This window comes from Pectinophora gossypiella, chromosome 1 (genome assembly GCF_024362695.1).
Source record: "Pectinophora gossypiella chromosome 1, ilPecGoss1.1, whole genome shotgun sequence".
In the NCBI taxonomy this organism is placed as follows: domain Eukaryota; kingdom Metazoa; phylum Arthropoda; class Insecta; order Lepidoptera; family Gelechiidae; genus Pectinophora; species Pectinophora gossypiella.
Window position 1 is genome coordinate 6,168,665 of NC_065404.1, and position 14,143 is coordinate 6,182,807.

At 40.5% G+C, this 14,143-nt stretch overlaps 2 protein-coding genes across 2 annotated transcripts in view; one reads left to right on the forward strand and one right to left on the reverse strand.

Moving 5' to 3' along the window:
* Window positions 1-10,267, forward strand: part of LOC126367866 (piezo-type mechanosensitive ion channel component) — a 56,215-nt gene extending 45,948 nt beyond the window's left edge. Inside the window, exons 41-55 of the mRNA XM_050011648.1 lie at window positions 1,188-1,316; window positions 2,082-2,168; window positions 2,590-2,737; window positions 3,603-3,817; window positions 4,530-4,688; window positions 5,283-5,409; window positions 5,850-5,996; window positions 6,470-6,570; window positions 7,115-7,296; window positions 7,697-7,877; window positions 8,090-8,190; window positions 8,267-8,373; window positions 8,629-8,732; window positions 8,923-9,064; window positions 9,156-10,267. Of these exons, the coding sequence (XP_049867605.1) occupies window positions 1,188-1,316; window positions 2,082-2,168; window positions 2,590-2,737; window positions 3,603-3,817; window positions 4,530-4,688; window positions 5,283-5,409; window positions 5,850-5,996; window positions 6,470-6,570; window positions 7,115-7,296; window positions 7,697-7,877; window positions 8,090-8,190; window positions 8,267-8,373; window positions 8,629-8,732; window positions 8,923-9,064; window positions 9,156-9,305 (2,080 nt within the window). The 3' untranslated portion in view covers window positions 9,306-10,267. The remainder of the gene's footprint in view (window positions 1-1,187; window positions 1,317-2,081; window positions 2,169-2,589; window positions 2,738-3,602; window positions 3,818-4,529; window positions 4,689-5,282; window positions 5,410-5,849; window positions 5,997-6,469; window positions 6,571-7,114; window positions 7,297-7,696; window positions 7,878-8,089; window positions 8,191-8,266; window positions 8,374-8,628; window positions 8,733-8,922; window positions 9,065-9,155) is intronic.
* Window positions 10,257-14,021, reverse strand: LOC126367784 (DNA-directed RNA polymerase II subunit RPB2). Its single transcript, XM_050011527.1, has one exon. It carries the CDS (start codon window positions 13,864-13,866, stop codon window positions 10,336-10,338), a length of 3,531 nt encoding a protein of 1,176 aa, XP_049867484.1. The 5' UTR covers window positions 13,867-14,021; the 3' UTR covers window positions 10,257-10,335.
* Between the last annotated feature and the right edge of the window lie 122 nt (window positions 14,022-14,143).

Genomic DNA, 14,143 nt, shown 5'->3' on the forward strand with positions numbered 1-14,143 from the left:
ACCGTCGTTACTCTGTATCGGGGTAAAGCACTATAGACAGCGATTCTGCAAGTCGTAGTAACACAAACTCGCCAAACAACTACGAATCCTCGATCTACTGGTTATAACCGGCTCACTTCACCATAGAACGTCGAGACGTAAACACATTATGTAGTATTGGGATCAGACAGTCGTCACCGGCTGGTGGATCGGCTGCGGCACGTGCAGGCGACAATCACGGCGGCCATGCGCGAGCTGCAGGCGACGCGTTCAGACCCGCGAGTTGTGCACTTGGTGCACCAGCGGCTGCAGAGGATACGTGCGGCGGCGCGGCGTGGTGATCAATTCCCACACGCGCATGCGCCGCGACCACGCCCGCGCCCTCGCCAGCCAGCACGTGTCCCCACCACCCCGTACTCCTCCCCGCGATCCTCCGAGCGACATGGATTCGCGTCTGATGAGTCCCGACAGTACGATTCCCTATTTTGAGTACTCGAGTTTGGCAAAAAAAAGAGAAAACTTCGAATTTCTCCGCCTTTAGGATGCGTTTAGTTTTAACCACGCATGCTTCAAGCGAGGGCTGAACTATGTCATACAGTGTAAGGCGACTCTGCCAGTGCCGCTTTATGGCAAAGCTTAGCACGAGTTCGGATGAAAGAAAAAAAAACTGTCAAACGTAAAATATGTATAATGATTTTTTTTATAAAAATAAATAAGGACATTTCTCTTCTTTTTTGCCAGACTGTAACCTGTTTCTCTTTTAGGACCTAGCGAATATAACTTGGGTAAAATAGATTAGCTACTAGTTGGTATAGTAGTACCTACATTAATTTAGTTTTAGTTTAGTTACCTATTTATATATCATAACTTCGTAAGGTATTTGTAGTTTGTAAATAGAATTAAGTTTGTATATTATAATTACCTATATCCTTCAGTATTATAATATAAAGATTAAAATATGCAATATTTTTAGCATAAGTTATATTTTGTTAGTTTATTGATATTTATGTGTATGACTTGGTATTACGTTAAACTTGCGGTACAAGAAAGTCAGATTTACTTCGCGTCACTTTTCCTTACGTTTTATATTAGCAACGAAAGAAATAAAAAGGTCCTTTCATAACAACATCAGCGTCGCGAAAATAATCTGGTTTTCTTATACCACATGTTGATTGAAAAACTTTTTAAAAATACAAATTTACTCGCAGTATAACTAACGAGGAGATGGCTGGGATGGGCGGTGATAGTAATATGGACAACGGTGACCGTCGTATGCAGTTGCGGGAGTCGGAATTACGACCCGGACCGTCGAAGCCATCTGAAGACGACCATTATAAGTATGTATCATTAAATCCAGTCTAGCCAAAAAAGCGAAAGAAAGAATATTTATTTAAGCGTTATGTGAACTGTATAAAGTTAATGTTCTAATATCACAGTTATTTATTTGCATCCTTACAGTGTCTAACACTTTTTGATCCTTTCGCAAACTTGACGCAAACTTTCAACGCCGAAAACTAACATAATTAAATATTGACAGCGTTCAGAACTCCATTACATTATGTAATCTTGATCGAACATGTCCAAAGACTCCATTTAATATCGTACCCTATGTACACGCCCGCTTATGCTACAGAGGAGCTAATGATGGCCACGGATGGTCGCACGCGTCAGCACACCCCGGACACTTTATACAAAAAACTTCGTTTTACACAGACACTACACATTGACGTTATCGTACACGCGCGTCTACGTGTATGTCGTCCGACGCTCATACGATTGGAGACTAAAGTAATACCGAGTCTGAAGTAAACCTAGCTGAGCCGTTTGTGGAGAGCGGAAAGTAGCCGTTCTATACGTAGTATTATTCCTTATTCTATGGCGTAAGATACGCGTATGTGTCTTAAGACATGGGGGGTGTTACCATGACAACACAGTTACGCTACCTGCACGGACGACCGCCATTTTTGATCAACTTATACGCCGCGAATTATTATTATCATCAGCCGTATGATGCCCACTGCTGGGCATAGGCCTCCCCCAAGGATCTCCACGACGATCGGTCCCGCGAATTATATTAAAATAAAATTCTGTTTCGTTCACAGAGTAGACGATGATCAAGAGCCAATAATAGCCGTGACGACTGTTATGGACGAGACGTACTCGCATTTTCCGGGAGTTATATGGCTGTCGTAAGTAAATCCACATTTTATTGGGAAGAATTAGGAAGCTGCGTAGAATTGTGTTAAAAGTGTTGCTTTTCAATGTGGACTAATTCAGAATCGGGCGTAAACAATTTTGCCTAAGAACCCAAAATAAAATATTGACTCTTTTGTCTCTCATGCAAAAAAATTACTATCCAGTCGACAAAAATATTATTTGACCATTGTTACATAATGTACCTGGGCTATTCCAATATTATTCACGACCGATTCTCAATCATATTGTTATTTCGGTTACCTATTGAAACGCAGCACTTTATTTTCGTTCATCCTGTCACCTGTCATGTCGTTCTCAATGACCTTTAAAAAAAATAAAAATAATGTCTTTAACCATTATGTCTTTAGCTGTTGTGAGAAATTGTAATCCAAAAATCCTGATGTTCCGCTACAGGATCAAGCGGTACCTCCGTCCAACGCAGCGGTTCTTCCAACGCATGCTGGCGCCGGGCGCGCGCGTCACTGCAGACGTGTACGCGTACATGTTTCTCTGCGACTTCTTTAATTTCTTAGTCGTTATATTCGGTTTCGCTGCCTTTGGGGTGAGTATACATAAGATCACGTCTGTTTCCCAGGCTGAGACCAGGGAATTCCACTTGTAACGATCCTGACGCACCACATTCGCTTCTTCCACTCTGACTCACACTCGCCGGTTTAGAGTACTCTTGACCTGGGGAGTTAAAAAGCCACATCGAAGCAATTCATCTAAAACAGCAATATTGCAATGTTACATTTGCGCATATAAAAGTAAGTGCGCAATGCAAACATATGACAAATAGCAATATTGCTTTTTTAGATAAATTGCTTCGATGTGGCGCTTTTAACCCCCCTGGTCTTTCTTTAAAACATCCTGGATCTGATCGCGGTATGCACGTCTACGCCTTCCTCTTCCAACCCTACCTCTTGCACCCTTACCTACCATAAACATATACACGTACATATATTTTCATTTTACTTAAGGCTCGAACTGAAGGATTAAGTTAGGAATATGTTTTTACGGGCCTTAATTCCAGTTTACAGACAATAGTTAAACAATGGGTTTTAGATTTTAAAAGGCATCTGAGCCTTACGACTCTATAAAACATAGTGATTTAGAAAATAGATTTAAAGTTTGTGTTTGTCACTAGTTTCTGTGGGTCCTTTCCCCAGAAGTTTAACTTCCGCTATCTACCTTAGAATAATGCCAGAATAAAAAAGAACGATCATGAAATAAAAAGTAAATACGGAAGGAGAGAATAAAATGAGTCAGCTTATGAGCCGGCTAAACCTTCTGAAGTAGGTACTAAACTTAATGAATAGTGATGCTGATTCTAACAGACACCAACTTAATTTTAATTTAGCTTGACAGTTCTATAAAACTAGCTCTATCTAATATCTTTCTTGCGCTATAAAAAATTACCCTTACAGACTCACCAAGGCGACGGCGGTGTGCAAGCGTATCTAGAAGAGAACAAAGTACCCATTCCGTTCTTAGTGATGTTGATCCTACAGTTTGCTCTGATCGTGATCGATCGGGCACTCTATCTACGCAAGTTTATGCTCGGAAAGATACTCTTCCAATACGCACTTATCATCGGAGTACACATATGGATGTTCTTTGTGCTTCCATTCATCACTGAGAGGTTAGTTCTAATTGTAAAGCTTTATCACAGGCTGATCACCTGATTGTCCGAAAGTAAAACGATCCGTGCTTCGGAAGGACGTTAAGCCGTTGGTCCCAGTTACTACGTACTGATGTATGTACGTAGTCGTTACATGAGTCATGTCAGAGGCCTTTGGCGGCTCAATAGTAACCCTGACACCAGGGTTGATGACGTTGGTAATCCACCTCACAACCCACACGATAGAAGAAGAAGACACAGAAAAAATCGTTCTTACCGTGTCCCGTAGTAACTTGTGCCTGCAGCAAGACACACAGCGCGGATATGGATATGATTCACCGTATTATACCATCATATTTGAGAGAACATAATAAGATCCCTTACTTAACACGTTCACTGTGTATGAACCACATATGAAGCAATCAATTTGAAACTCATACGTGCATGTCCCATATGTGGGGCACATATTTCTTGCCTTAATGTGTCTGTGTACACAAATTCCAATGTGTTTATCGAAAAATAACATTGCACTTGACGGTTTGATATCTAATTTTCAGATACACAGTGAACGTGTTAAAGTAAATTAAAAAATATTGATCTCTAATAGAATCTTGATATTCAATCAGAGTACTGTAATGATCAAAAATAAAGTAGCTACTTTTAGCACAAAAGTTCTAAGATAATATGATGAACGGTATGATATAAAACATATAAACGATTCATCGGTCACCAGGACATTCAACACGCTACCGCCGCCGCCAATGTGGTACATGGTGAAGTGCATCTACCTCCTGCTGTCGGCGTATCAGATCCGCTGCGGGTACCCGCGCCGCATCATCGGCAACTTCCTCTGCAAGTCCTATCGGTTCCTCAACATGGTCTTCTTTAGAGGGTGAGTGATTTGAGATCGACATATCGAGATTGTGCATGGCAATATTATCTGCAGTAGGCTAGTTTCCGATTAGTCAAATCAGTTACTTTTTATCTTGAACCTAGTACCTACACGATCAAATTGTCTTACACTAAGCGGGTTGGGAGTTGTCGTTGTGCATCCCAAAGACAAACACATAGAGAAGAGAATACCAATCCATTTATTTCAGTCAGCTATGCCCGTAGAATAAATACCTTAAACTTAAATGTCTCTGTGGTCCTGTGTGTGCCCCGGTTCGAACCCCGGTATCGGACCCGCGACAATGAAGTATTAATTTATCTTAAAATGCAATTTTCACTAACACAGTTGGCTCGGCCGTTATCTATCGCTTTGGTCTAACAGAAAGCTCGTTGAAGCGTTGTTACTTACTACTTACATCTTTTATTTATTAATTTATTTACTTTTTAGGCAGACTATGTTGGCGCTTATTGTGCTGTTTCGGCGATAAATTGTGCTCTGTCGGTAGTCTATCGCGGATATGATACACACCGCTATACTAGATAAAGCTCTGCCTATGCCTTAAGTTAATGTAAGTGTTGATATGCAACTTTGTAGGTTCATGGCGGTACCGTTCGTGTTCGAGTTGCGCACGCTCATGGACTGGATATGGACGGACACGTCGATGACGCTCATGGACTGGCTCAAGATGGAAGACATATTCGCTAATGTCTTCTTACTCAAGGTAGGTAACGATTTATTTTTTATTCGTCCACTTAAGGCTATGATCATAAGACCATGCTGCCAGATCTCCGGACAGTCTTTACAATATTTACTTCAGTAACGTAGTGAGGGTAGGTGGCACCCGTTGCGGAGAATGATTAACCGTAAGGTAAGGTTTTTATTCAAAGAATGTCGTTGGCCATATAATGCCGCGAGTGTTATGGGCCTCTTGGGTAGGAAATTAGTTAAAATAGATTCAAGCCATATTAATATCGTGGAAAATTATCAGTTTAAATTGGCTGCGGACTGAACAAACATTAATTATACTCGCATGAAGCTTTACAGGTGATTTCTTTTTATTAAAAATAGATTCACGTCTGACCAGAATCCCATCTGTGACGTAAATTGGTACACGATTATTTAGTAAATGGCTCATTATTTATTTAATGTTTTATTCGGTAGTGTTCTCGGTACGTGGAGGACGAATTCCCCCAGCCGCGCGGTGTCAAGAAGTCCACCATCGCCAAGTACCTGCTGGGAGGCAGCGTGCTCGCCTTCGTCATCGCCATCATCTGGTTCCCGCTCGTGTTCTTCGCGTTCGGCAACACGGTAAGACTGTCCTCTGCGTTGAGCGGGCCAGACCATCTTACGGTAGAACGTTCTACAAACTTGTATAATCCGTCCAGTTTAAGTTGATCCGTATCGCGAGACTACGTGTGATTTGGTTCAGAGGCCCTAAGGCTCTGCAGTAGTGATCATGTCTTTTATAGAACGTATTATAATCCGCGGCATATAAGTTGAACAAATATAGTGGTCGTCTACGCAGATAGGGTCTCTGATTGTCTTGATAACGCGCTGCCCCTCGTGTCTCTCCTCGTACCACACTTCGATTGAGACTCAACAATTTGTTACAGCACATTCAAGGTCATTGTTCAACTTATACGCCGCGGATTATACTCGTACCTATTCTCTGCCGAAGAAATAAACCAATAACACAACAGTATTTCAGTTGTCGTCAGATGATATTCTTGCACTGTAGATCTCTTGCACTATCTATGAGTATAAGAAAACATTGTTCCCAGGTCGGAGAGCCGAACCCACCGACCGACGTGACAGTGAAGATCCGCATCGGACCGTTCCTCCCCGTATACCAGATGTCGGCGCAATCGCACAATATTGATTTGTAAGTTGTTTTTTTTTTTTGCCGTCACTTATAATAGGCATGCCTCATATGGCCGGAACCGGAGCTTATTTGTAAGTCGCCTACACCACATGACAGTTATTAAAATAGCATTCAAACCAGTCTGCTTGATGAAATTCGAGGTCGTCAGTAGTAAAACGTAAGAACATATTCTATCCCCCATTGACGTAGGCAGAGTTTTTACGGAATTCCAATTACTACGATCCTAACACCACTTTTGCTTCTTCCACTCTCATCAAAATATTCGTACATGTTAGTCAGTTTATAACACTAAAACCTAGCCTATCACTTGACTTGTGGGTGACCCCGGATTCTACACAAAAATCTCATTACGGGCGCTCCACCTTGCTCTTTAGCGGTTTACGGCCATTTAAGATTAAAGTAACACCCAGAGGCAAATCTAGCTACGGATTGGTGCAGGGCGGAGAATCACCTTCCTATTCATAATTTTATACCGGTAGCAAAAGCTAGTCACTAACGTAATGCAACCACCAGGTGTCATTCTACCGTTGACTCTATCCCGCAGATTTACAGAACAAGACTACGCGCAGCTGAGCAACATGTACGCGCGCGACCGCACGGCGCAGACGTTCCTCTCCAACTATATATACAACGATGTGGCGGTTGTAACTATCAACCCCAACTCCACCATGAAGTGGGAGATCTCGCCACCAGAGCTGGACCGCCTCGAGATGGAGGCCGAGTCGAGTAAGTGAAGTTAATCAGTTAAAATTTTAAACGACGGAATGTCTACAGGCTATGTCCCGATTACTAACTATTACGTAAATAATTGTTAAGTATGGAACTCCAAGGGCCCGTAAAATACGCAGACTTTGACATCTTTTACCACTCTTGATATTAGTTTCCTAAGAGCGAAATGCTCCAATTCTATTTATTCCAATTATTCGACTTCTATTGCGTCCTGCAATATTCCAGATCGGAAAAATGTGTAGAAGGAAGTGCCGCTTTTTTGGTGTCCGTCCCAATTGGCCCGTTCAGTATTTACAACGCTTTGCTTTGTACGGTCGGAACCAAAACTCCTACATTTTAGCATCAGAACTCGAACATAAAAATGAGTATGAGTATAATGACAACATTTCATTTTCAGATGCGACTCTGAAAGTGAAATTCACTTTCGTGATAACGCATCCAAGCAATACTGCTCAGAACCCGCCGACTATAGAGGATCATCGAGAGGTGGAACTACCGGCGTATGTAGCTGGCCACAGGAATCCCGAGCGAGAGACGCTCTATAAGATGCTTGTCAACACGTCTGCTCCAGATACTTGGTAAGGACGTCACCCACTGAAACGCATAAACACATCTAATTAGATGCACAAATAAACAGCAGTTAGGTTATTTCTGATTGTCAATTCAAATATTCTTTATTACATAGTTCTCATATTACGACTACTCGTATGTAGTTGTCAAAGTTTAGCTCTTTATCTTTCTGAAGTTTCCAAAGAGGTAGTATTAAATTGATACTGGCTTCGTCCTACAGGTTGAACGTGGAAACGTTATTCCCGAAGTTTTTGAAAGTGTTCAATAAAGGCACCGCGAAACCAGCTTACCAACTGATGCCGTCTACTGGCTTCGATGAGGGTGCGTATTATTTTATAATGTTTTTGTATTTAAAATACATTTATTTAGAGCAGAAGTTATCATGTTTTTATTGTAGATCCTTTTGTGATCGAAGATACGCGCCTTTACCGCAACGTTCAACTGCGGCTGGAAAGAAATAGGAACTCCATGTATTGGCGGGTGCGAGAAAAGTGTTCAGACTCGGTAAGTGTTTTGCTAGCTTTTATTCAATAAGTTCACAGATATCGTTGAAATCATGTCATGTCAGAAGTCATTGGATGAGTCAAATGCGTTCAGTTTGTGTTCGTAAATAAATTCACAGAATGAAAAAAGAACAATCTAATGCGTAGACACCGCTAACTGGTGCATGTTTATCTGGCAAACACCTGCGGATGGTGGATATTACTTAAAATTAGGTGTTCGTCGGAATCGGCGCTAATATCATGAAACTATTTGCAGGACCAACTAGCGGCGCTGCCATTGAACAACTGCGACATGCTCGTCATGTACACGTTCAACGATAAACTCTTCCCTGAAACTCTTAATTTCATATCTGGAGGCGGGTAAGTTCCTTTATTTACATAAGTATAGTATAGAACAATCACACCTTATTCCAATTAAGAGTTTTAGTTTTAAATGCTTGTTACCTAATCTTGTTGCCTATAAAAGTTTTCCATTGGGTTGGGACTTGAAACTAGGTAGCTGGAAGAACTTTCTTCGTGCTTGTTAATTCCTATGGGGGATTCATTTCAGAATCATCGGATTGTACACCACATTCGTATTCCTGGCCTCCCGCGTGATCCGCGGATTCTTCTCCGGAATCTACACCAAGATCATGTTCGACGACTTGCCAAACGTCGATCGGGTCTTGCAACTCTGCTTAGACATCTATTTGGTAACGTTTCTTATTTGTTTCCTTACTTATATTGTAATTCGTAGACACCTAATAATTAATTTATTCTAATTAATTTTTGGGCTATTTCTAGGTGCGAGAGGCTCTCGAGCTTGCACTTGAAGAAGACTTGTTCGCAAAGCTAGTGTTCCTGTATCGCTCACCAGAAACTATGATAAAATGGAGTCGGCCCAAAGAGGACGAGAACGAAGAACATCAGCAAGCACTGCCTCCTTCGCGCTGAATCTAATTTGTGCAAATGCTTTTACGATTTTTAATACCAAGATTGACGGCATACGAGTCATTGCCAACTAATTCTGGCGTGAGTGGCACGTTATGATTAATCACGATCGATATGCCGAAAACGTCCAATGTTATGTATAATTATAATTACTGCCGTTACTAGCGCAATGCCTATGCACTGCACCATCTCGGCATGCGATAGATACGTAAGTTGTACAGTATGATGTAAGAATAATTGGTGCACACTTCAAAACTTTTCCCCTTACTTATGTTAACTAAATTGTAAGCTATGCACGGCAAATATTCCAGTACTTTTCTCACTAGTATCCTAAATGTGCACGTGCGATGCCGGAGCATTTAGTAAGTACTTAATTTACATATTCTTGGTTCATTCCTAGGAGAAAATAAAAAGCTCTCTTGCTCTATTGAAACTGATATTAAGTATGCATAATTTATCCTTAGATTAAGTCAACGATCTGATGTCACTCGCATACATCAGTTACCAAGATAAGTCCTTCCCAATTCTAATGTTTATCGCAAACAGTGTCTTTGTGTTTACAGAGTTATCTTTATGAAATAACATACGATTTCGATCACACGCCATCAGCCATTATGATTGACAGTTTTTATTAATTTATTATTATGTGTTTTTGAAACATGTAAGTCATTAATTTATTGTCGTTATACCTACATACAAGGTGTACATAAAGTAGGTTTTTTAATTTATTTATGTCTCAGATGCAGGATAAAACCATGTTGTTGAGAACGATCAATAATCAAGCACTTCCAATAAATAAAATATACCTCAATTTATAGAATTAAAGTTGATCAATGCATTTGATATTTTATAAATTTTATTAAAGTAAGGAGGATTAATTGTACACTTTTGTATTGTGATTGTTGTGTTAAGTTGCATTTAATGTTGTCGATTTGTGATAATAAAAGTCATATAAAATGTTAAAAGACTTTAATTTGAAAAATGTGTGTAACATCATCTCAATACATTGATACATTTAACTTATTTACTAATCTTAATTAACTACCATCAACCGTGGGGCGATATTCATAGACATGAGTTCTTGGAACAGCAGTTTAGCAGCATACGGCAGTCGAATCTGCGATATTTGTGTTTTGTTTCTGCATCCTTTGCATTCAAACGTATTATTTCGTAAGTTGGCAATCGCTATCAACCCGCAGAAATTGCAAACATGGATGCGATACGGATCGGATACTTCGAAAAGACGCTCTCGCAAGAATTGAGCTGCTCCATGAGCAATTTGACAATCACGTTCCATCTCACCAAAACGTAGCCCGCCATCCCTGGCTCTGCCTTCCATAGGTTGTCTAACTAAAATCTGCACGGGGCCTCTAGCTCTAGAGTGAATTTTGTCGTCGACCATATGCTTAAGACGCTGGTAATATGTAGGTCCCAAGAATACTTGTGCGTTTATTTTTCGGCCAGTATGTCCATTGTACATTACTTCATTACCACGTAGATGGTATCCATATTCTTGCAATAGCGATGATATTTTCTGTACATTTACAGCGTCATTAAATGGTGTAGCATCGCCAATCTCGCCTTTGTTAGAAGACACTTTCCCCTGAATACATTCAATCAAGTGACCAATTGTCATACGAGAGGGGATAGCGTGAGGATTAATAATGATGTCGGGTGTTAATCCCTCGCAAGTAAAAGGCATATCTTCTTGTCTGTATTGAATACCGCAGGTACCTTTTTGTCCGTGACGAGAAGCAAACTTATCTCCAATTTGAGGAATACGCACGGATCTCACACGAATTTTGCAAAACTTATATCCCTCACTATTCAGTGTCAACATAACCTGGTCCACAATACCAGTTTCGCTGTTACGCAAGAAAGTGGATGCGTCACGTTTTGAATAGCGTTTTGTGGTTCCTTCCAATTCATCATCATTTTCAGGTAGGGTAATTGTTTTTCCAATAACCACATCATCACCAGACACTCTGATTCCAGGTGCAATAATACCATCTTCATCCAGTTTGTCATACAGTGCATTACGCATGCCCTGACAGGTTTGCCTTGTGGGCTTTTCAAATTGTTCCTCTTGATCTCCAACTCTCTTGGATTCAGAATCTTTATAAGAGCGGTAAAAAACAGACCTGAAGAACCCTCTTTCTACAGCAGAAGCATTCAAGATAACACTGTCTTCTTGATTATATCCAGTGTAGCATAGAATAGCAACAATGGAATTAATACCTGCAGGCAGTTCTCTGAATCGTAAGTATTCCATGGATCGTGTAGTAACCAGGGGTTTGTGTGGATAGTACAACACATGAGCAAGTGTGTCCATTCTCACATGGAAATTAGTAATGTAAACTCCCATAGCTTGCTTACCCATAGCACTTTGATAGGTGTTTCTGGGACTTTGGTTGTGATCAGGGAATGGAATAATTGATGCACAGACACCCAGTATCATAGCTGGGTGAATTTCACAATGTGTGTAAGTAGTGCAATAAGCATACTCTTTCACTTGAGCAAGGTCATCAGGACTCATAGCAATCATCACTGTTTCTTCTTCTAGAGTGTCAATGTATTCCACTACACCACTAGCTACCAAGTTTTGCCAGCCATAATTGTTGTAATCTCGTTCTTTAAGATTGTCAATATGTTTTTTCTTTAACAACAGGGCTCCATTTTCAACAATGAGTAAGGGTCGGCAGATTCTGCCAGCATCTGTATAAATTCTGATTTCCCTGTCTCTGATGTCACGAATCATGCTGACTTCTGACACAATGATGTCCATTTGACGTCTCAGTTTTCTTAAGGTTGCCATGAGCTGTTCAGGATCTCTGTGGATACCAACCCAACACCCATTGACAAATATTTTTGTGGCATCAGCAATAGCAGAGGGAGCAATTTCTTCTAGATTTTCCATTGACCACTCCTCCAAAAACTCTAAAATGGGAGATGGTTGACTTCCTACAGAAATGTAAGCCATCAGGGCTAGGTTCTTTACAAGGCCAACAGCAGCACCCTCTGGAGTTTCAGCTGGACATATCATGCCCCACAATGTGTTATGCAATTGACGTGGTTTAGCCAGTTTACCGTCACGTCCTATAGGTGAGTTTACGCGTCGTAAATGTGACAATGTTGATGCAAAGGTAAGTCTATTCAACACCTGAGACACTCCAGCTCGGGCTTGATGAGCTTTCTTCTGATCACCCCAGTTACCTGTAGCCAATGAATACCGCAGTCCATCTGTAATGATCTTTGTTTTGATGGCCAATTCAAGATTAAAATCTTTTCCTCTGTCAATGAACTTTTGGGCATACATTCTGACTTCCTTCAACAAATTCTTAAACAAACCTCTGAATAAAAAGGCCAACAAAGGTCCTGCCAAATCCAATCTTTTATTACCATAGTGATCACGGTCATCTAATTCTCTACGACCTAAAGCAGCTAGCAATAATCTGTGCACCATGTATCCTAAAAAGTAGGCCTTTTTAGTTTCACAAAAGTCTGACACACCCACATGTGGTAACATTTCTTTCTGTAGAATTTCTCTAGCATATTTAATACGCTTCTCTTTTGTCACACCAGGGCGTGCTCCACGAGCACCAATAAAATTCAATGCAACATTCTGTTCTTGAATGACAAAGGCCTCATCAAGAGATGGTTTCACCATTTCCATCATTTCAGGATCATCAAAGTCATAAATAATGTGTTCCAAGATGTCTCTATCAGCTACAAAACCAAGAGCTCGGAATACAATCATAATAGGGATTTCTTGTTTGATATAAGGGACAATGGCAATAATTCTTTGCCCGATAGCTGATTTCTTCATATTTTGCCCACCACGGGCCATCATGTTCACCCATAGTGTAGATGTGGGCCTTGAACTATGTTCAAGGCAAGAACGAATTTCTGTTTTGTATGCATATTTTCCATCCTTCATACTAAATACATACACTGTATTGGTTGCCATTTTCTCTTGGGCAATTAAAACTTTTTCAGAGCCGTTGATAATAAAGTAGCCACCAGGATCCAGGGGGCATTCATTCAATTCAGTTAAATCTCTGTCAGTTAAATTGCTTAATAAACAGTATGTGGATCTCAACATAATTGGAATCTTGCCTATAAAGGTCTTCTGATGTTGTGTCTCAATAGGATCCTCATTTTCTTTAACAATAGTTTTTGTTATGTCTACGTAAAGAGGTGCGGAATATGTCAAATTCCGAAGTCGGGCTTCATTAGGCATCATAGGAGACGGTGCACCATCTTTTTCCCAATGTGTCGGTTTGGACAAATAAATTTGATCAAACTTCAGCAGGTATTTCGGCGGTGTTTCAATTTCACCGGATGAATGTTGAGCTTCAGCCTGCAATTCGATTGGTGGCGAATCTTCGACAATGCGCTGCACAGACATTTGAATAAATTCATCGAAACTATCGAGCTGCTGTCGTACCAAACCTTTTTCATCAAAGTATGCGTTGATGACAATCCAACAGGCTTCCTGCCAGAGCTCTGAAGATATTTCTTCCACATCTTCCTCCTCATATTGATCGTCTTCAGTATCATACATCGTGAAGACGATTACTTATATTCGACAATATTCAAATTACAACTCAATTGCTGTTGTTACTTTGCTATGTTTATTAAAAATTACACATTTTCACGTAATGAAACGTAACACATGCAACGTACGCCGCAAGAAACAAAATGGCGAATGAATGATTGAGCCAAATGAAATGACCGACGAGCAAAGTTTTTTTTTTGTTTGGCTTGAATAATTTTAGGCCAATCAAAGAAAGTAAATGAATGAATGGTTACCGGTTTTTTTATCGACAACTATAGATACA

Bases quoted from the DNA above. Each gene is read 5' to 3' on its own strand.
- LOC126367784 (XM_050011527.1), bottom strand. From the start codon at position 13,866: ATGTATGATACTGAAGACGATCAATATGAGGAGGAAGATGTGGAAGAA.